Source organism: Trachurus japonicus, chromosome 7, assembly GCF_045865225.1.
Source record: "Trachurus japonicus isolate A0001 chromosome 7, Traja_1.0".
NCBI lineage: Eukaryota > Metazoa > Chordata > Actinopteri > Carangiformes > Carangidae > Trachurus > Trachurus japonicus.
This window is the reverse complement of record NC_140913.1, coordinates 21,582,663-21,604,366: the sequence shown is the minus strand read 5'-3', so window position 1 is coordinate 21,604,366 and position 21,704 is coordinate 21,582,663. Positions and strand designations below refer to the sequence as shown.

Sequence of the window (21,704 nt, the reverse complement as noted above, 5' to 3'; positions counted from 1 at the left end):
GGGGACCTAGTAATGGTTGTATGGCATGTCTCTATAACCACATCAAATCCCATATGTCTAACATTGAGCAATGGACACAATAAAGTCATGCCATTCTTCACATCACTACCTTGGATGTTGGCTTTCATACTCTTTTCCACTGGAGGGCGCTAATTTCACTGTTTCTGACTGCATGAGGCTGTGGTGATGTTAGTAGGATGTGTTTTTTTCTGGGGAAAACAAGATTTGGGCCTCATCCTGTTTCAAGAAATGCCAAATTATTTGGCATTTCTTAAAAATAATTTAATGATTTGATTAATGACGTGTAAAAGTGAAAAAGAAACGTTGGAGGGGTTATAATAAGGCAGGATGTTTCCTGTCTGTGTAGTTTAGGGGGCCTGACAGAGATAGGGAGGGAGGCATCAAAGTCTGGGAATGGGTGGAGTTGCGCACAACCCCACCATCCCTCACTCACAGCCCTATATATTACTTAAGACCCTCTTGGCTCCTCCATCCAGAGGAGTAGCCGTCTGTCAGCGCGATGCCAGGCAAACCTGCGCCCATCAAGAAGTCCCCGGCCAAGAAGGCTGTGGAGAAGGCACCTGAACCCGCCCCCGCCCCAGAGCCCGAGCCCGCCCCGGCAGAGGCTCCACCCGCACCTGCGGAGGCTGCTCCCGCTGAGGCACCGGCTGAGGCGGCGGCTGCCCCCGCCGAGGGAGAGGCGGCCCCCGCTGCCCCAGCTGAGGACACCCCCGCTGCGGAGGAAAGCGCCCCAGGTGCTGTACCATGGAGCTAAAGTCAACTTAACCACGAAAATTCCTTTTTTCTTTTTGCAGTAACTGGATTGGAGGTTAGCTCTACTGCTCTCAGCTAGGTTAGGTTCTCACAAGCATGGAGCAATAAATCACAGGCTGCTGCTTTTGTTGGTGACTAGAGTTTGGAAGCAGAGAGGTAACTCTCTCCAGTTTAGTAGGTACAATCAGCTGAAAATAGTGCTGCACTAAATCCTCCCTTCAACATTAAGAGGGTTCACTGCAATTTTATAACCTCCATAAAGTGGTATGGGGGTTATAACCACACCTAAGAGGTGTTGATTCAACTTAATGGTCATTTTGGGTGGTTGTAGTTTGTGATGTTATTGAACTGCATTGTGATAATGACTTGCATTCAAGAGAAACACAACTGTGTAGTCTATAATGCACCAGCACAGGTTTTCAGTACTGCCTCCACAATGACCATAAAGTTGAATCAACAACTCACTGAAACAGTTTCAATAAAAACCGAACCCTCATATAGGGAGGATTTATTACAGCACTGTTGTATAAGGGTTTATTAGTTTTATCTAATTGCACCTAGTAAACTGCCAGCTGAGAGTAAATGAGCATCATTAGAGAGAAATATTTCTAACCAGTGTAGTCACGCAATTTCCCTTATGTTGCATTTGTGGACACAGTGGCTCCTGTAATTCAAACCTTTTTTAATTTTAGTTGTAAAGGTCCACCAGAGGAGCAAAGCATAGCAACAAATTCAAAGTAGAGAAATGTCCACAATTTATATCTGAATTTATTGTTATGTTGTAATCATTTAACCTACTCAGTTTTACTGGAAACTTGTCACAGATAAAGTAGGTGTCCGCAGATGACCAGTGAACAAACACACTGTGACCACTTTGTGAAAAAAAGAAAAAAAAATTTAATCCTTGCACCTGCTCTAAGTCACTGCATGTGCAGCAGAGGAGAACACAAATTAAGAACAAACGCAGTGTGGCCATTTCACTTTGTAAAGCGTTGTATATCAATCCGGTCTTCTGTTTTATCATAGGGGTTAGGGAAATTTCAGACAATGCATTAATAATGATACATTTAAAATAATAGCAACATGATCAAAAGTATTTCAGATCAGATGGTTGCAAACCATCCAGTCTGGCAACACAGTAATCAGGGCTGCTGGAGACTGGACATTGCAGCTTATACTGTAGCAGTCGCCATACTTAACTTACAGTAACTGTGACTGGACAAATAGACCCAAAGCTGAATTGTCTTACACAGGATGCCTCCTTTATTAGCTGCAAATATGCATCTAACATCCAGCTGCTTGTTGTAAATCACAGTATCATTAATGCTACATACTGTTCATGACTTATGACCATTAACCCTTTAGAGTCAATTATCCATTGTATAAGTCCCTGTTCCTGTAAAAGGTAACAACAGGTAGCAGCCCAGAATACAGTGGACTTCTATAATGGTTAAATAGCTGAAACCACCATATCTACATCACCCCCAGGTACTGCTAACACCTGAGATGAACCATTGACTCTCACTCATTTGTGCCTATTTTTTCTCATTCAAATTTCCCATGGATGTCACTCACCTGACCTTGGTGTTAAAGTACATAGGCGGTGGCTGTGGTAGAGCGACTGGTTTTGTTTGTGCCCTCTAACCTCAACATGTAACCCCCTAACTTCAGCTGAGGCCGCGGCCGCCGACGGAGGAGCTGATTCAACAACTCCTGCTGAGGGTAAACACACACCACAGGCTGTCCACGCAAACAAGCTGTAATGCATGATATATGTTTGTGTGTGTTACGTTGCGTCCCACTACGCATGCCGTGTATGCCTATGGCTCATGATCTATTATGTGTATTGGTATTTCTGTGTCTGTCATGTGTGAAATTTCCTCTTTGAGTTCTGTGTCTTTCTGAAAGTCCATGAGGGTTTGGTTCTGTGTGTGCAGATCTCCTACATTGTGTCCTAAATGTGTTCAGGGGTCTGTTTTTGGGTCATAATTCCACCTAGTCCTGTCAGCGTGAATACAGAAAGCCTTTGTCCACACTGCTCTGTCTCATTGCATGCCTCACTCGAACATATCTTGATCAAATTAGCTTGAAACAGATTAATTTCCTGCATGAGTAATGTCATAATGTAAATTGCTAATTGTCTTCCCCTAATGGTATTTTAATGCAAGCTGCTGCTCCTGCTGCAGATGCTCCCACAGACAGTGAACATAAACCAGCACACAGACAATAACATTACTACTCAGCCATAAAATACACTGCAAACATTGATGACTTTGTTTAACATAATCATCAATCAAGTGCCAGCCACTATGCTTCTCCCCAGCTGTGAGAACAACTGGATATTTTACAAACCTACAACTTCCTGGGATCTTTTCCAGTAGAAACCCCAGAAATGTGATCGGGATGCTGTAGCACATATGCAAATTTGATCATATTAAAAAAGTTATTGCTTTGGAAAAGATGCTGTGGGGATACATCAGGTCCTCATTGCTGGCGTTTGTTTCCATAATAACATTAACCTCCTGCTTTGCTAGCTGCTCCAGCAGAAGCTGCTGTGGTTGAGGAACCACCCAAGGCCCCTACTCCTCCACCTCCTGCAGGTAACGCCAACTTTACGCTTTGCTGTTAGCTTGGTTCTGCTTTGAACACTCAGTCATGGTCAATCTGAAATGTTACAACAGGGATACATTGGAAAATCTATTCCGAAATGAGATTTTTACCATGTGAAGTGTGTGGTAACGAATTCTCCAAGATGGTTAAAACTTTTGAGAGTTTGTTTGGATGTTTACTCACATACTGATGGAACTGAAGTTTTAATTGTATCTAAAAATTCTGTCTTTAATCTGGCCATTTGGTTTATTCTTTCAGTCCAATCAGTTAACAAGCAAAAATACAAAAAATATCTTGTTCCAGCTTCTCAAGTGGGAAGATTCACTGCTTGAACAATATTGGGTGTGGGGTGTTTGGTTGGACAGATCAAATGTGTAAAAACCCTGGAAACTGTGATGGATACTCTCTTCTTTGTTCAAAATGATTAAACTGTAAATACTGATAATTAGTGCAGCCTTTTGTTTTCAGTGTCGCCTCAGGTCATGCTCCGCTTTAACCAGTACTTAATCTGCTGTGTTTGAACCTCCCTCAGTCCCCACCAGCGCTCCTCTGGATGTGTCTGTGGAGGACGTGAACGAATGCAGCCTCACCATTAAATGGAAGACGCCGGAGACCATCGGCGACTCCGGCCTGGATGGATTCGCCATCGAGTACTGCAAGGATGGAAGTGAGTTCTGTGTATGTGTGTGTACAGTATGTATCTGAGGCTGCGAGGCCTGCACCTGTCCCTGGAGTGTCAGAGGGCAGATAGACTCATAGCTGGGTCCAGGCCGTATACGGCAGGCAGCATTTCACCGGCTGTCACTGTATCTCCTGACACCACTTTTAGAAGCACTCGTTTGCTCAGATGACAGCATGCCTTCTGAGATTTCATCATGTTGGCCAAAGGGTACTTCTTATGGGCAGGTTGTTTGTAAACTTGTGTCGACAGGCGATAAACCACTTAACATGCCCCATTAAGGGATGTTTTACGCTTTGTGAAATTATAGAAAACTCACATGTTTAATTGTCTTTATGTACAACAGCTGTAAAATCTGCAGTAAAAGCTACACACTAACACCAACCATGGGTTTCCCTGCAGCGACAGACTGGGTTGTTAGTAACGAGGAGCTGACCCCAACAAACCGTTACTGCATCAAGAATCTGACAACCGGCGACCTGCTGCATGTACGTGTGGTGGCTGTAAACCCTGGTGGCCGCAGTGAACCTGGGACACTCGCTGAGCCGGTGCCGATCCGTGAGGTTGTTGGTGAGTGGCAGCCAGTGTCATTTCTCAAAGAGGACAGCACAGCAGTGTGCACTTAAAAGGAAATTTCACTCTATGAATCAATGCAGAGAAAAGCAGTTAAACCCCCAAACTGCACTTTTAAGATTGTCCCTGTAGAAGCTGACACTTTCTTTCAAAGGAGTAACAGATATGTCTTATGTGGTAAAATGAGGATTTCTGTCTTCTGTATGTGGAGCAGGGCTTTAGTGTCCAAAAGTGCAAAAAAAAAAAAGTCCAAAAGTTGTTTGGGTTTCTCTCCATAAATTTGTCCAGAGTTGATATTTGAGGTTTTCACTTGCCTTCAGAAGACAACTTATAAGATTGTGTATCTCTTACCTCTTTATCAAGAGCTCTCTGATAGTTGTAACTTATGACCTATCCTTAAAATACTCATGTTGCAACCAGGGAGGCAGTAGTGGTGTTGACCACCGGGGCCTCAGATAGACTGCACAGATGCATGCACATAAATCTCACAGGTGCTGACATGTGCTTTCATTAGCTGTAAATCAAGCTTTCAGTCATATGTACACACATCCTCAACAGTAACTGCAGGTTTGGCATCACAAATAAGAAGGTCAAGTACACAAATTTTCTCCTTGTTTCTTACATTAATAGCAAGTCTATGGACAGTCTTGGTGGAAAAGCATTAGATCATAGTAAAGTTTAATTTAGCACTCATCGGCATACTGTATAAACATAATATAATGTACTATGCTATTTTTGTTTTGGCACTCCAAAAGTCTGAACCATCAACTGTTTTTTGTCTGCAACTTGACCATTACTGATAAACCAATTGTATATGAAAAATCGTAAAGTAAATAAGTAAATAATTGATGCTTGATTACTGAACTGAATTTAGGCTCTACAGACATACAGGATCAGGGGCATGGTATAAACACTCACTGAACCTCTCATAAGTGAAATGTTCTGCCCTGACAGAACATTTCCAGCAGCCTCAGCTGCACTGTGTTTAGTGCTAATTAGCAAATATTAGCATGCTGTACCAAGATGGTTAGCTTGGTAAACATTATATCTGCTAAACATCAGCATATTAGCAGCTATCATTGTGAGCATGCAGATGTAAGCACTTAGCTCACAGAGCTGCAAGCATGGCAGTTACTACAAATTTTCAGTGGAGATATCAACAAGTGTTTTTTTAATAATAGCCTACCTGACTTTGAGAAAGCTAAAACAAAAAAAAGAAAGAAAGGGAGCTTTTTGAAAAGAAGCCGCTTCTACTCCAATTAAATGTCATACAAGAACTCTGCTTGTAGTCTATTGTAATCCTGCCAAACAAGCATATAATGTCAGCTTTAAGATTCAGTGAATTGGGTTTTAACAGTCAATCCTACTCTATAACATCTAAGAGGCAGGGTTTTTAAAAGAATTGGCAAAATTGGGCACCTTTGCTAATTCCATTTGGACTTTAATATATCAGGAATTGCCTTTTTCACAGTTAAATGAAAGTCAAAGTCAAGACTTTGAAACACATGGACACTGATTTCCTCACATCTCTTTAGTCTGCACCACCACACCCACATACATAGGTGGTTTGCTGAAATCGTACTGTCAATTTCCTGTTTGTTTGTTTAAACCAAACTTGGTTTCGTTACTGCAGCCGTGAATTACCACCGGCAGTCACACTGAGTCACATTGACGTGGTGTAGACCTGAGCTGACATACCCCAGTTATCCACTTTCAGTGGTGCAGCTCGCTGTCTCTGAGCTTATTCGCTGGTGTGGGGTTCAAACCACTGCGAACAAACAGGAAACTTAGGTGGAGAAATGCGGTCATGCAACCAGAACTGCTGGTCATCTGAGGTGAGCGAAACGTGAGCCTAATTGATGGATTCTGGGTGGCTTGTTGGGTTGTAAATTCAGCTGTGTGTCAGTCACACACTGCTGGACCAGACATCCATCTGATAAAGACATGCTGTCCTACATATGCTGAAAGCCCCCACCCCCCCACACCCCACTCAACAAAGACACTTTATCCAGAGACAAAGACAGATTACAGATTGTTTGCAGGGGGCCTTGCTGGCTGCTGGATACTGTAATGCCTTCAGAACTTCTGGGCATTGCTGGGAAGTGTGTTCATTAGTGGGGATTAGTGTTTGAGCCAAATCTGGAGGCAGACCTGATCTTCATGTGGAATGATAGTTCCAGGAGCCCGATCCCAGCATCTGCCGATGTGCTAAGGTGACAAATGTTAGAACTAGGTGGATGAGATATTTCTGGTCAAGAAATCAAGTGGTATGGAGAGAAACAGGAGAAAATGTGACAGTGAGATGGGTAGAAAAAAGATGGACAGGCCATTGATATGTAGTGAGACAGGAGGACATGTGGAGTGGATGAGCAGAAGTGAAGGCTACAGCAGGGTGATAGGTGATGGAGGGCAGCAGCCTGGTGGTTTTATGTATCCTGTAAGCCCAGAGAGCTTTTCAGACATTTGCTGCTTATGCAGAAACATGCGAGAGATGCTGTTGCTGATACTTAGCACCCAGCCTGAGTGAAACCACCCAGCATAGCGGCTGGTCTCACGGAGCCCAACCAGCGATGCAGCTTCAGCCATATGATAGTCCAGCTATCTTTTAGCCATAGCACACAAGCAGTCTTTGCAATTGATTTAGGTATTTACAGTTTTCAGACACTCTGACTCTAAATGTGACGTTGAGCCGCTCCTGTCAGCTGAAAGTGACGACATCTTCCTGTTGCTTCTTGTGCATGACATGATGGAACACGTGTCGAGGTTCTCGTCACCATAGCTATTTTGAGAGTTGCAGGTCAGGATGAGGGGTCTTCCTCTTTTGCTTCTCTCTGCCCAGATACTGTGCTTTTCTGCAGACATGCAATGTGTTGTTTCGTGACAAGTGTGATGTTGTTTTCCAACCGAATGTCAGACGTTGGGTTTATCTATGAAAGACTAGATCTAAGAATGCAAAACAATTGTTTGTTTTTGTGTCTTTACTCCTGTTCTTTCTGTGTATGTCTTTGTGTAGGTATAATGAAATGTTATGACTAATAACATTTACAATGATATTGTGTCTGCAGCCGTGATTAATGATCATTTTAATATTGATGAATCTAATGTTGATTCAAATATTTAAAATTCAAAGATATTCAAGCTGTTATTTATATCACAGATGAAAGTTGAGAATATTTGGAATTTTTGCTCTGAAAATCAATACCAAACCAGTTCATTTTTGGTTACAGTCATAAATCATTTTAAAAAATCCACCTTTAAAAGACAGCACCATATGAAACAATCTGCTTTCGGCAAAACTGTTAAAAATGGATAAAAACTTTTGTGGATTAATTTTAGCTCCCTCAGCAATGATGCTTTTCTTCACTATGGCCTGCCTATTTTGATCTTGTTGACCTGTCATTTTGAACCTGCACGGCCCCACTGGGGACTGTGCTTGACACAATTTGTACTCTGCACACTGACAGCTGGTAATGCTACCTATGGCTGTCAAATGGATGATTGGGTTCAGTTGTCCAGGTTATATCATATGTTAAGAACAGCAGATGAGTTAATCAGATTAGATAACATGGTGGTGGATGAGGCACAAGTGGAACTTGAGCTTGACTTGAGTTTCTATTTTTCAGACCGACCCAAGATCCGTTTGCCCCGTGTTCTCAGATCCCGTCACGTCAAGCATGTTGGAGAGCAGATCAACCTGGTCATCCCGTTTCTTGTAAGCCAGCACAAACATATATTTCGTAATAAAAGTCCATAAGTAACTTCTATAAAATCATCACACTTCAGCTTGTGTCACCTTCGTCCTCAGGGCAAGCCCAAGCCTGTGGTGTCCTGGCTGAAGGATGGTCAGCCTGTGGATACAAAGAGGGTCAATATCAGGAACTCTGACAAGGACAGCATCCTGTTTATCCGCACATCTCAGAGGGAGGACTCTGGTGTTTACGAGATGACTGTTAAAGTGGACAGCTTTGAAGACAAAGCCAACATTACAATCCAGATTGTTGGTGAGTTGCATGTGGCACGCATGTTTGCACACAACATAAACAGGTTTGCACACAGAGTATGTCCTCATGGCAACAGGTGTGCGTGCAACATGTGTAAATGTCTGACTTATTTCAGACCTCCCTGATGAATCGGCTCGTTAGTTTTGAGACTTGTGACTTCCTCCTACAGAAATCCAAAGCACTAGCCAACATACATCACACCTTTAACAACAACGCTCTTTGACCCTGTGTTTGAATCTGCTGTCAGCTGCTGCAGTTGAACATGCAGCCACACATTAGAGGCATTGCTAAACAAATATGTAAATCATTTTTGATCTATCATGGCTGGGAGCAGACATCTTACTTTCTCTGAGGAACACACTGCTTATGATTTGAATCTTCTTTTATGCTGTAGTTGTGATGTGTCTCCTCAGAGCTGCCCGGTCCTCCTGCCAGTGTGAAGCTGGTGGACAGCTGGGGCTTCAATGCTGCTCTTGAATGGACTGTTCCCAAGGATAGTGGCAACACAGAAATCACCGGATACACCATTCAGAAGGCCGACAAAAAGACTGGGGTAGGCAGATGTTGTACATGTACAAATCTACTCATTAACAAGAGCCCAAAGTAGAATTTTTTTTTTTTAGGTTCCAGCCACAACACTACATTAACTATCCTCCTTGGTTGTAAAAGGGTATTTTTTTATTCCACATTTCTCAACAATGTGTGTGAATTAAGGAGTACCTCTGCAAATGTAGCCACACACTGAGGCTCATGTAGAAACTGCAAGACCTGTTGTTATCCAGCACGTGCTGCTTGCATTACTTCAATCAATCAATCAATCAATCAATCAATCAATCAATCAACTTTATTTATATACCAAATTTAAAAACCACAAGGGAAGCCAAAGTGCTTTACATTGAGACATAAAAATATTTAGGATTAAGGTAAAAGGCATAACACAAGCACAAAGTCACTTCAAAAAAACAACAAGAAAAGGCAAACAAACAAAGCAAAAAGAAGTTGAATAAAGGAACAAACCAGCTCACTGCAAGTGCTTCTAGGGAATGACAGACAAAAAAATGAAGGTGAGTTAAAGGCGAGGGACTAAAAGTGCGGCCTGTCTGACATTCAAAGGCAGCTCATTCCAAAGCTTGGGTGCAGCAGCGGCAAATGCTCTGTCACCTCTGAGCTTCAGCCCTGTTTAGGGACTTAAATGAAGGGGAAGGAGCGAGAGAGAGTGAAAACTGTTGGAGACAGTGAAAAGAAAATCCTGAAAGAGGATGAAGACAATGGATTAGGAAAAGATAAATCTGTCTATATAAAAGTGATAGTCCATGGTTGATGATTGGTTGATTGACACCCCTTTGGTAATAACCCATTCCTGGCAATGTTGTACTGAACGAGCCGTCTTGTGTGTTTCCACCTGCAGGACTGGTTCACAGTGCTGGAGCACTACCACAGGCTAACCGCCACCGTCTCAGACCTCATCATGGGCAACTCGTACACCTTCAGAGTGTTCGCCCTGAACAAAGTAGGCATGAGTGAGAAATGTGCCACCACCAAGGACGTGGCCACCATCCAGAAGACAGGTGACTCTTTTGATATATACAGTACTTTAATTCTCCTGGGGTCAGATTGTGTAAATGAGCAAGAGTTTTGGAGGCAGGGCTGCAGTGGGTACTTTACACTTTAATGAGCATGTGTCTGCAAGAGTTGTCAGTGTGTGTTTGTGTGTGTGTTTAAAGAGAGGACCTGAGGAGTGGAAGTGGCTTTGGCACTGCTTTAATCATAAGTGGGCAGCTCTCTTGGCCAGTGCTCAGCTGCTACCGAAATAGATTTAAAGAGGCTCCGACATCATTAAGACAGCTGTGAGAGCAAATGTTTTTCTTGTATGTGTGTGTGTTTGAGGATGTGTTTATATTTACCTGTGCTTGCCACCCCCAAAATGTTGTGTGGTGACGTCCTGTAGGTCAGTACACTAAATCTCTGTGGTTTGCAAAGGCCTGTGCATACCTATGTGTTCCTTGGTATCATGTGATGTTTCTTTCTGTTCTCTCTTTAATGATCTGAAAGGAGGGGAAGTGGCAATAACACAATATTCAGTTGACTATATTTAGTTTGTTCTCTGCTAAGCTTTTGACTATTGACTATTTCCTTCAACTGAAAACAGAATTTCTATTAAGCATGTGCTGCACATTACTGCAAATGTATTGCCTGTGGCATTGTCCACGGGTCATCAGCTTGTGAAAATATGAACATTAATTATATATTATATTGTTATTTTTGAAGTATGGTGGCCCTAAGAGTTCAACTCATGCAACTTAATGCAACGTCCCACAACACGGCACTAAAGATTTTTGGGCCCCCTCGAAAACGAGATGATACATCTCAAGGGGTTTATCCAAATAAAGAAATTTCAAAAATAAAGTGATGAAGCCGGATGGAACTTGTTCAATGCCCTCTTATGGCTAGTTGTGCAGCACATTCATGTGTTTGCATAATGTTTTCTCAAGTTACAGTGTGTTGAGCTGACGGGGCCACCATACCTAAGTAATCTTACACAACCAGTGAAGTTGAAATGTGCAACTCCTGGCTGAAACAACAACAGTGATAGGAAGGCTAGTTAGTTTCACAGTTCTGAACATTATTATACAGACATATAATTGCATTTTAGGTAAAGGACGAGCTGAGAATTGCCAGCTTCTTGCCTGCAGGGGAGATACAGAGAGAGATACATGAATTGTACAAATATGTTTTTGAAAGCTTGAACGCAGCACAAACTTTTGAATGAAGGAGAATATTTCCTTTCCTTTCCTTGCTCACCCACTACTCAGCAGATGTTACATAATCATCATCCTCTAGTGTTCACTCAGTGCTCCTGTATGTCACATCACTGCAGCTGCTTCACTGTGAAAAGCTTCCAGTGCTGTCACTTATTACTATTCCTCAAATACCTACCAAAGGATCATGTATTCAGACTGTTGTAATTTTACAGGATACACTCAGATCTTTACCTTGCTCCATGTGTTCCCACAGGTATTGTGTACAAGCCTCCTGAGTACCAGGAGCATGACTTCAATGAGGCACCAAAGTTCACCACAGCCCTCAGCGACCGTGCCGCCACTGTGGGATACACAACCAAGCTGCTGTGCTCTGTTCGTGGGTCTCCCAAGGTGAGACACACACTAACTCGCTGCATGTCTCTGTATGCCAGTGCAGTCTGAATACAGGCCCATGGATCAGTGCATCCAGGGTAAAATATAAATATGCTCAGTTTCTTTACCAAAGACCTCATATTATCTAATATAAAGACTCGAGACCAAATATTTGCCAATAATGCCGTCAAAGAAATAAGAGTTAATTCAATCACAACCCTATCATCTATTATCTTGGAGTGCATCTTGTCCAGGATCACGGTGGTGTTCCTGCTATGCATCACTGATAGCTACAGTAATACCAGCTGTTGAGTGGTTGCTATTTTTACACCTGATTGGATGTTAGGAGCACATGCTCACAGCCAGGACACCCTGGGGAAACATCTGTTGATTATATGGACAAATGAAGGATAGGATGTCCTGTCAAGATTTTAGGCATTTCTCGTATGAAGCCTGAGTCCTTTTTTTTTCTGATCTGTTATCCTGGATTTAAAGGTCCAGTGTGTAAAATGGAGGGAAAACCGTGACATCATTCAGATTCTAGTTTGCAGTGCTCACTCGCTCGCTCACACTCACCCCTCCCATCGGCCTCCGAGGACAAAAAAACTTTTTTACCACCATGACTGGTAAACAACTGGAGTATTTCAGGAGCATGGAGCAATGAGGTGAAGATCTAAACCATTTTACAATATGTCTGCTGTTTCCTCCTCCTTCTTCTTTCCTTCCGCCTTCTTCTTTGTTGGCGAAACTTGCGAAACGTGTTCTCTGGCTGGCTGGATTTTCTGTTGGGGCTGCCGTACAAACATGGCGGCGCAAGATGGCAACACTCTAAAGCAAGACCCTTGCTATATGTATATATAAAAGAAGAATTATAAGGCAACAAAAATCAAACAAATTTTATTTTATGCGAACATATTCATGGGTTATATATTCAGATTTTGCCAATAAACCATGCCAATTATTACACACTGGACCTTTAAACCATAATGTTCTTAGTGAAGAGAGAGCACGGTACAACTGCTTCAAATGAGGTATTAATATCACTGCTGTTCACTGTATAAATGGGGCTGGGCTTGCACTGGAATGTCTGTATGAAATCTCAGTATGTCTCTCACTGTTCTTGGCGACCACTGCTCCGGTTAAACATATCTTTACAGTTGTCTGGCTGACGCAGACAGCTTAGGTGGCCAGCCATGATGGACATGCATTCGATTATGTGTCCTAGCCGTCCTTGGCCTGTCATCAAGTACAGCAGTGGTCGGACAGTGTGCACACCCTAGAGTAGTCAAGACAAAGAGGAACTGGAGTTGGCTCAGGCTGCAATCAACATTTCTTGGGACTAAGAAAAGAGGGAGTGATGGTTAATAGACTGGGTTGGGCTCAAAACAGCTGAGAAGAGATAACAAATGCATGTGTCTGTGTGCACGGGAGTAGAGTTGTTGATGGCTCGTGACACACTCTGCGGACTCCTGCATTTGAAAATAAGGATTCAGCTGTTGATTCATGCTCTGGGCCTACGGATCTTTGTGTAAACCAGGCATCTGCAACCTATTCCACAAAAGGCCGGTGTGGCTGCAGGTTTTCTTTCCAAACAAGCAGCTGCACAGTTGATTGGTCAAACTGTGTGCTCTTGGTTGGTTGGAACAAGAACCTGCAGCCACACTGGCCCTTTGTGGAATAGGATGCCCATGCCTGGTGTAGAGTCTACCCAACAAGTCTAAATTAATCTTGCTTGCATGGTTGTTCCTGTGGCCTAACAGGCTCGGATCCTTCAATTAGAGCAACTGGGTTGTAGAAGCTGTGTGAAAACATATCCACACATCATTTGTAGGGGACCATGGAAAGAGAGACATTTAATACTCTCCTTACTCTGGATGTGGACCTAACCCATGGTTGACCCTGTTCATATGAAACTCTCAGATTAATCCTTAAAATGTCAACAATCAGAGACTTAACTGTATTAAGTCACATAATTACATAAAATTAAATTTCTCACCTCAAACACTTTCTCTTTATAGCAAGTGTAAATTATATTATATCACATACAGTATATATGTGGCCTGCAAGTGTGTTAGTGAGCCGCCTTCTCTCAGCTGGCACAGGGTACACTGTTGAGGAGGTTTGGCAGAAAGGCATGTAGTGTGATAAGTTGTTCTGCTGCCTCTGATAAGGAGCTGTCACATAAAGAGGCAGAGAGCACCGAAAAGATAAGGAGGAAAGACAAAGAAGACACAGTGATAGGAGGTATAGCTTAGTGTCCTCTCATGGCTGAAGTGCAGAAGGTACTATTTTTGCCACCTATCCAGACTGCAGCTCTGTTATCAGTGTGACTGATTATCCCAGTGAGATCCATAGACACGTATGTCCAAACACAGAAACATGATGGGACAGAGGAAGATTATAAGAGCAGCAGAGACAAGTGGAGGGAGGATTTACTTTTTTTGTTTGGCTTGTTATCTTAATGTCATTTAGACAAAGCTGACCACCAGGCTCAGAGATACGCAACACAGGTGATGAGTTTTAACTGAAGGTAAGATAAATTAAACTGAGCTAAAGTGCAGTGTAAGATTTGATAAAAAAGTAAAGGTTGGGGAGGTCATTCTCTGGACATCTGTACAAAATGTCCTAGTGATGCATCCTATAGTCACACTGCTATCATGGCTAGAAATGTTTACACACCGGAATCCTACTTTTTTCAATCATCTAGCATCCGATTCCATCTGATGCACTGATCCAAACTATGATCTCATGCAATCATATGAAACCTGCACTTCTCCTCACATCACCACACAAGCAGCATTAATGTGTGTTGGAGGTGTTGGTTTGCAACAGCATCATCAACATCAGCAGCATCTGCTCCACTGCCAAAGGGTCAAATATACAGTGCTTGGTCGACATGAAAACATGTCACTCAATTTGTCATGCTCCACCTCCTCCACCAGCAGGGGTAATGACAACTGAGGGTACCCAACGGATGGCATTAATTTTCACCTCACAGTGTCTGCCCACCTTAGTACAACTTTTTTTGGGGGGGTCCAACTTCATTTAACATTTAAATCAAATCCTTGAATGCTTGAATGTCAAAATACTGATTGAATCTTTGTGAATTAAAATTTTATACTAAAAGTCAGAGGACAGCTGTTACCTCACTACAGAATGACCTACATACTCCTGCAAATATTTGCCCTTCTTTACCTTCTAAACCAATACGTGAGTTCTCTCACTGCTTAAAATAGAAGAAACATCTATTTTGAAAACTTATCATAAGCAGAACTAAATATGTTTAAGACATCAGTGAGCAAGGGTCGAAGACTCTCTGCTCTGAGATGCATCAGCTGAGGTGTAATTCAATAACCAGAATCACCTTGCAAGAAGTTGGACGATGAGGAAATCCATGCAAGGAGAGTGTCACTGAAACCCAGAGCAGTACATATCTGAGGTCAGGAGAAGGTTTATGTTATTCCCGTTATACCTAACTGTCACGCTTAGGACAGACTGTCTGAGCTCCCTGCAAGACTCAGGTTGAACAAACTGAATGTCGAGTCTACTCAGATGTTTTGTGTGCAAAAAGATTATGGATAGATACAAAGTTTGAAAAGTGGCTCTAATACAGTAGAAATAAGTACATGTTGTGAAACATGTATGCATCTGTATGCCAAAGTTTTAAAAAGCTCAATTTTTCATTTTTTAAAAAATAATTCTACAATATCATACTTGAAAGGATAGTAAAATTGATACTGGATACAAAAAATGTTATTTCATGGGCATCCATCAAGAAGATGATGAGATAAGACTGGACAAGTGAACTGCTGCTGATTGTACCAGTGAAAAGTCAAGAGATCACTAGGGTCGACAGGATTCTCTGGCCACCATGAATGTCTGTACAAAGTTTCATGGTCGACCATCCAGGAATTGTTGAGATATTTAATCCTGGTGGTGGGGCCGACAGCGTGGCTAAAAAAAATCATCAGCACATGTGATGCTACAGTTTCAAAACAGCAGCATGAGCTGAGAGGAAATCTTGTTTTTTGGCACCATAATAAAACAGGGAATGTGTTTATAGGGTACAGATTCATTTTTAATGACTGTCTCCTCACCCACTCTCAGCCAAAGATCGAATGGCTGAAAAATCAGATGATCATTGGCGACGACCCCAAGTTCCGTCAGATCTCCAACCAGGGCATCTGTTCCCTCGAGATCCGAAAGCCGTGCACCTTCGACGGAGGCGTGTACACCTGCAGAGCCAAGAACGCCCAGGGAGAAGCTGTTGTCTCCTGCAAGCTGGAGGTCAAACGTATGTATCTCCACACAAAGTTATTGTTAAGGCTGGTTAAAAGAAATTGCAGCAGCGCCCCATATGCAGAGGCTACAGTCCTCCCCCTGCAGTCAGCCCCGGTTCGAATCCCGCAATCGGACGGCCCTTTACTGCATGTCATTCCCCCCCCTCTCTGCCTCCCCATTTCCTGTCTCTCTATACTATACTATCAAATTAAGGCAAAAAATGCCCCCAAAAAAGGTAAATAAAAAATAAAATAAAATATTAGTGCCCACAAGTCCCACAAAATCAACAGTGTGTGGTTGCCCTGCAGACGTTACTCAACAATAGAAAATAGTGCATTTGTTGGGTGCTGTTTACAGTTCTGGATTTAGTGCATTAGTCACTGTTTACAGCAGTACATATGTCTGAGTGATGACTGAAAATAAACTGCAGTGCTCTTTTGCACGGTAGTGAAATGATCTGCACAACAGCAACCAAACAGTGTTAACAGTGGAGGTCTGTTTGATCAGACTGTATTCACAGTTAATAGACAACTTCCATGGGTATTCTTTGTCCCTTTTGGTCTTTTCATGGTATTTGTTAGAAAGACATGGATACTATCACGAGATTTATCCTTTAGCAGCCCTTTAAATCTTGGGAATTTGAAGAATCTGTTATTTGTCCCAGCAAATAATTCCTATTTCCCTGATCTCAAACTTACATGAAACAGTGTAACTGATATACGAACCCATTTAAAAGCATAATTAATCATACATGTCTCTCCCAACAGAGGTTACGGTTGCAGATGCTGAGAAGGGGAAGGGAAAATAAACTACAATCTACATGTCCAATGGTAGGTAACAAAGACAAATAAATGCTATTTTTTATTTGTGCATTGTTTTGAACACAAACACGATACACATAGACAAATTTCTCTTATGCTACAGCTATTGCAATGACAACACACAGCTCATTACTGCTTTTACACATGAAGCCAGCGACGACGAAGCTCAGTGTGGTGGGCTGATAATGCTCCTGTGTCTGCTGACCCTCCCTGAAATGCAGTGGTCTTAAACCCAAAGCATCAAAATAATGTTGCACATTACATGTTCCGCTTTTGGAAGTGGTAATGTGGCAAAGGTTAATGTCTGTCAAATAGAAATTCCAAATTTCATATTTTTACAGCTTTCATGTTTCTATCTATACCCTCACTATGAGGCAGCTATGTTCATGTTTTGGTACTGGCACTTTCATCTAAGCTTTTCAAATGCTCGAGGGGTGTAGTCTTTCAAGGAGTGCCAGGGAGGATTTGCTCACAGTGTCATTTCTACTGCTGACAAGAGAAGCCCTGTTTAATTATTGTTTAAAAAAAAGCACGAGGTGCTGAGAGAGGGAGTGGAAAGATGAAACAGACAACAGGGAAAAATGGAGGGAGAAGAGCAGGACATTTGAGCAGAGAAGAACAAGGAGAGAGATGATTTATTGACATGTCGATGAAGAGATGCTCAGGATGGTTGAAGATTGTAAACAAGTTAGAGAGTGAAGGATAATGCTTTTATCTAACTGTAAGGGACATACCACTGTGAAACACTACAACTGCCCATGCTTACTGTACATCGTGAGCAAGAGGCTAGTGTATATCTTAGATGGCACTTCCCACACTTATTCTCTTTCCTCATCTGTGCTCACTAGCCTTCACCCTGGTCTTTGAAAGTTAGACAAGAAATTAATTCATTAAATAATTTGGATTTTTCTATGCATGGTGCGGGACATTTGATAATTACTTAAATTCCTACCCCCACCACACTTGGGATTATTATCGTATTAACACTGGCAAGTGTATATCCTGTAAGAAAACTGACCAAAGACTGAAAGCCAAAGCAGCTTTAAGAGTTTTTTTTTTTTTGTGTGGGGTCTGCTTTTCAGTTCCTAATTTAATTCCTGTTTAAAGCACTTAACTGATGACTGGTGAGGATTTTGACCTTTAAGGAGAAATCAAGTAAGACAGCTGACAATGAGCTACAGTAAAATAGATTAAAAACATTAGCTAGCAAAAGGCATCAAAATTCATCTCAGAGTGGCCTCAGCAGCACACGGTTGTTTTTGTCATTGAAAAACCATGACCACTGCCAACATTTTGTACTCTTAGATGAAGATTGCAGTGTCACATTCGTACTCAACCTTGAACGTAGAACCTCAATTCTCAGTCTTACTTGTTTGACGTAAGCAAATAAACTGGATGCAGTTGCTGTGCAACATGTGCACTACAAAGTTGACCTTCAGTACGCTCAGGGACACATGTGTGTTCACACTATACTGCTAATGGGGTCACATGCCTTCCTGACCACCCCTCCAGCGTGGCTCGAGTGATCAGACCTTAATGCATCCTGGATGTATTTGGATGCGTTCACACCTGTATTTACAGCTGTCCACTTGTGATCAGATTACCAAAGGAGTCATTTCATGTCAAGTGCAAAATGCGCCCTATAGATGATGTGATCATGCTTGTGAGTCAGTACAGGGTGTCGGGATGCGGTCCCATAAGGCACAGCCATACATGGGAGGGCCCCTCAAGGGGAAAACGAGGGATTAGACAGGGAGCGCCTTTGGGTGGGGGCTAGGGGTGATGTCAGCACGGCACTCCACAGCTTCTAAAAATGACTCCAGATGATCTGACACACAGCCAAACTCTTCACATTACCATGAGTCAACAGGCCAAGTGGAGTGCTCTGGGAAGAAGGGAGAATGGGCTAAGGGGACAAAAACCAAGCCATTTAATCCTTGATGGAAAATACGCAGTGGATCTCACACACGCACACAACGTCATGCAAATCCACAGTCTCGCACACGCACTCAGTTTCTCCCAGAACATTCTTGGCTAAAGTGAATATTAACACCTCATGACCCCATTTAACCCTCTTCTTGCTTTAATTATCTTTCCACCAGTGGCTTTTAAGGACCAGCAGAAGTCCAGGTCTTATGTTTTAAGGTGGGTTCATGTGTATGTGTATGTGTATGTGTATGTGTATGTGTATGTGTATGTGTATGTGTAAGTGTATGTGTATGTGCGTGTGTGCATTAGCTCATATGTAATAAATCCCTCTAACCTTCTCTGTATGTCTCTCTTATCTTGTCCAGAGTGTTTGAGGAGGTGAAAGAAGTCATGGCTGGCTTTGCAGCAGTGTACATAATGAAGAAAGGGACAGAACATACCAACATCTCCATATCTAGTTCTACCAGCACATCCCAACTCACCCACTCCCCTCAGCAGGGAGGACCCATCCCAGTTTGCAAGTTATTTTAGTTGGTTACATGTATGTACGGTTATATTTACCATGTTTTTCTGCCTGTGTCCTTTTGCTGTTTGTTATAGTATATACACGTACTTCTCAATAAAACAGTGAATCCTTAGACATGCTATTGCAATGGCTATATTGATGTTTAATAAAAAATGTATTTTATTATATATTATGTGGATCTCTACACATATTTCTAAGCAAAATGCTACACAATGTTTTGGGCTGTGTAAAATGTTAAAAAAAAAAAAAAAAAAAATCATGGTGTGTTTGCAGATTTGTCATTTTATAATGATGCACACAGATCGTATGGCTGTCAAAGTGTGTCATGGTGGCAATGTGAGTACAGTGATAACTGTCACTCTGGAAAAATACCATTGATATGTTTTATTGGAAATACAATTCCAATTTCAGTATATTCTGTAGTATCCTCATCTGCAGAATAACATGAACTATACTATATTAATTAGAAGTGAGGCCAAACCATTGTGGCAGAACAGTAACAGGTGCAAACTGAACATTCAGGCATAAAGGGTGAGTTTCAAGTTTAAATTTGAAGACATCAGCAGAGTGGTCGTCCCAGAGGAAACGGCTCTGCAGCCAGCAGACATCCTTCTAAGTCTGGGGACTCCAAAACTGTCCAGAGGACTTTGGGGACTTCAGCTGGCTAATGGTCAAGGAGGCAGGTGGTGGGTTGAGGAGCCAGCACCAGCTTAGACAACGATTCAAGAGAAGTAATACCAAAACTTGCTGGGCAGAAAGAACTCAAAACATGATGCTGCAATGGTTTCTGTTTAAGAATTTTGTTTAAACCCCCTACATTTCCTTACAGAAAAACATAAAATTACGATCTCTAAAGGGGGAGCAGTTAAGAATGGCTGCTTTGAAATCAAAAGGAGATTGAAGGATTGTTTGTTTAGGATTCTTACAGTAGAAAAAAAAATGCATGCTTGTCTAACTACACACATGAGTGCTAAAGCAGATGGACCAGTGTATGACGTGGTAAATAGGCTATTGAACTGAGCGTTTCAATTGGGTGAACTAAATAATTTTCTGAGGAAAGAACCCCTTTCTCTCTCCATGGCTGGCCCTTTATGGCCCTGCAGGCCATGGCCAAAATGTAATGCTATCACCCAAATGTCAAGACTTTATTTTCCATATTGTACATTAAGTTTAGGCATTAAGTAATTAAATTGCCCAATGTGCATGTCACCGGGCACTTGATGGTCGGAGCGTTTGGGCTACGTACCTGTCCAGGTGTTTTATAAGTAGCCAAACGGTGATCTAGTATTTGGAACGGTCCATTTAAACGGGGGGAGACTCTCTCCGGCTATGCGGGTTTCCCACTTTCCCTCCATAACTGATTTAATGGTATCACCCTAGTTTAAACGCCTACAGACGTTCAAAACTGAGAAGCGCACACGGCAGTTTATGTCATCTTTAGGAGAAATTGTCGAATAAAAACGTCATTTTATGTTCTTTTAGGATAAACAGCTTGACGTCAAAACGTACGTTTTAGACCAAATTTCTCCAGCAGGTAGAGAGTAACAAGCACAGGTTGGTGAAGCCAATCCAACGTTGTGCGTGAGCCCCCAAAAGGCCCTCATAGCCTATCTACGTATATCTGGGGGCCGTGCAGGCTGACAGGACCACCAGAGAGGGCTGGAAACCTGGCTGACTGACTGCTGACTGGCTGCAGACCTGAACAAACACGACCAGCCACTTGCTCGTAAGGGATGAGCCCTGCATAATGTGCCAAGTAGGTTGTGGTAGTGCTAAAGCTAACATGCTCTCTACCAGGCCTGAGATGTGTGAAGTAGATGTGTTATAATGTTACGTCCAAGTGACGGTCTGTTCCCCACAGCCCCGCTCACTTTCAAATGATGGGCGACGCAAGCGAAGCGTGTGCGTAAAGCTCGTACCACTGTTGAACTACGGGAAGTGCTAAGAAGAGTCAAAACTCTTTTTAAGGCGATTTTCCACCTTGTTGCAGCTCAAGTCAAAGCAGAGAAACAGACTAGACATGGAGCATCTGTCACCCCAGCAACTCTCATCAAGAATTAACATGCCCAGCTTTCTCACTGACTTCCCCAAATGACAGGTTAGGCGAACTTTGATTTTATTTTGTAGATCTTTCATTATTTTGTGTAGTTTTTATATTTATTTTATTTATTTTTTGTCCATGCAGTGGTAATGGTCTACCTTCCTTAGTATTTGCTCGGAATGCAAAGATATAGGCCAAGTGAAATATCTCATTTTGTGGCCATAATTACTTTGTGCACTTTTGATCATTTCATTCACTTTTGTCCATGCAATTGTCATGGTCCTCCTCAGTTTCTATTACTGTGGCCTGAATGCAGTGAAAATGCCTTGTTTTGT

General features: G+C 42.3%; 1 protein-coding gene across 4 annotated transcripts; it reads left to right on the top strand.

Annotated features, from left to right (window-relative positions):
* The first annotated feature begins 491 nt into the window (after positions 1 to 491).
* On the top strand, positions 492 to 19,495 carry mybpha (myosin binding protein Ha). 4 transcript variants are annotated; one of them, XR_015036165.1, is made up of 13 exons: positions 492 to 755; positions 3,309 to 3,374; positions 3,917 to 4,051; positions 4,466 to 4,633; positions 8,260 to 8,348; positions 8,442 to 8,637; positions 9,051 to 9,190; positions 10,046 to 10,205; positions 11,653 to 11,789; positions 15,879 to 16,065; positions 16,820 to 16,882; positions 18,976 to 19,018; positions 19,168 to 19,495. XR_015036165.1 is itself a non-coding variant. In XM_085782091.1 (12 exons), exons 1-11 carry the CDS (start codon positions 521 to 523, stop codon positions 16,858 to 16,860), a joined length of 1,554 nt encoding a protein of 517 aa, XP_085638217.1. In that variant the 5' UTR covers positions 492 to 520; the 3' UTR covers positions 16,861 to 16,882; positions 19,168 to 19,495. The 4 variants fall into 4 exon arrangements, 2 of the variants coding, with proteins under 2 accessions (XP_085638217.1, XP_085638218.1); XR_015036166.1 differs by lacking the exon at positions 3,309 to 3,374; XM_085782091.1 differs by lacking the exon at positions 18,976 to 19,018.
* The last annotated feature ends 2,209 nt before the right edge of the window (positions 19,496 to 21,704 follow it).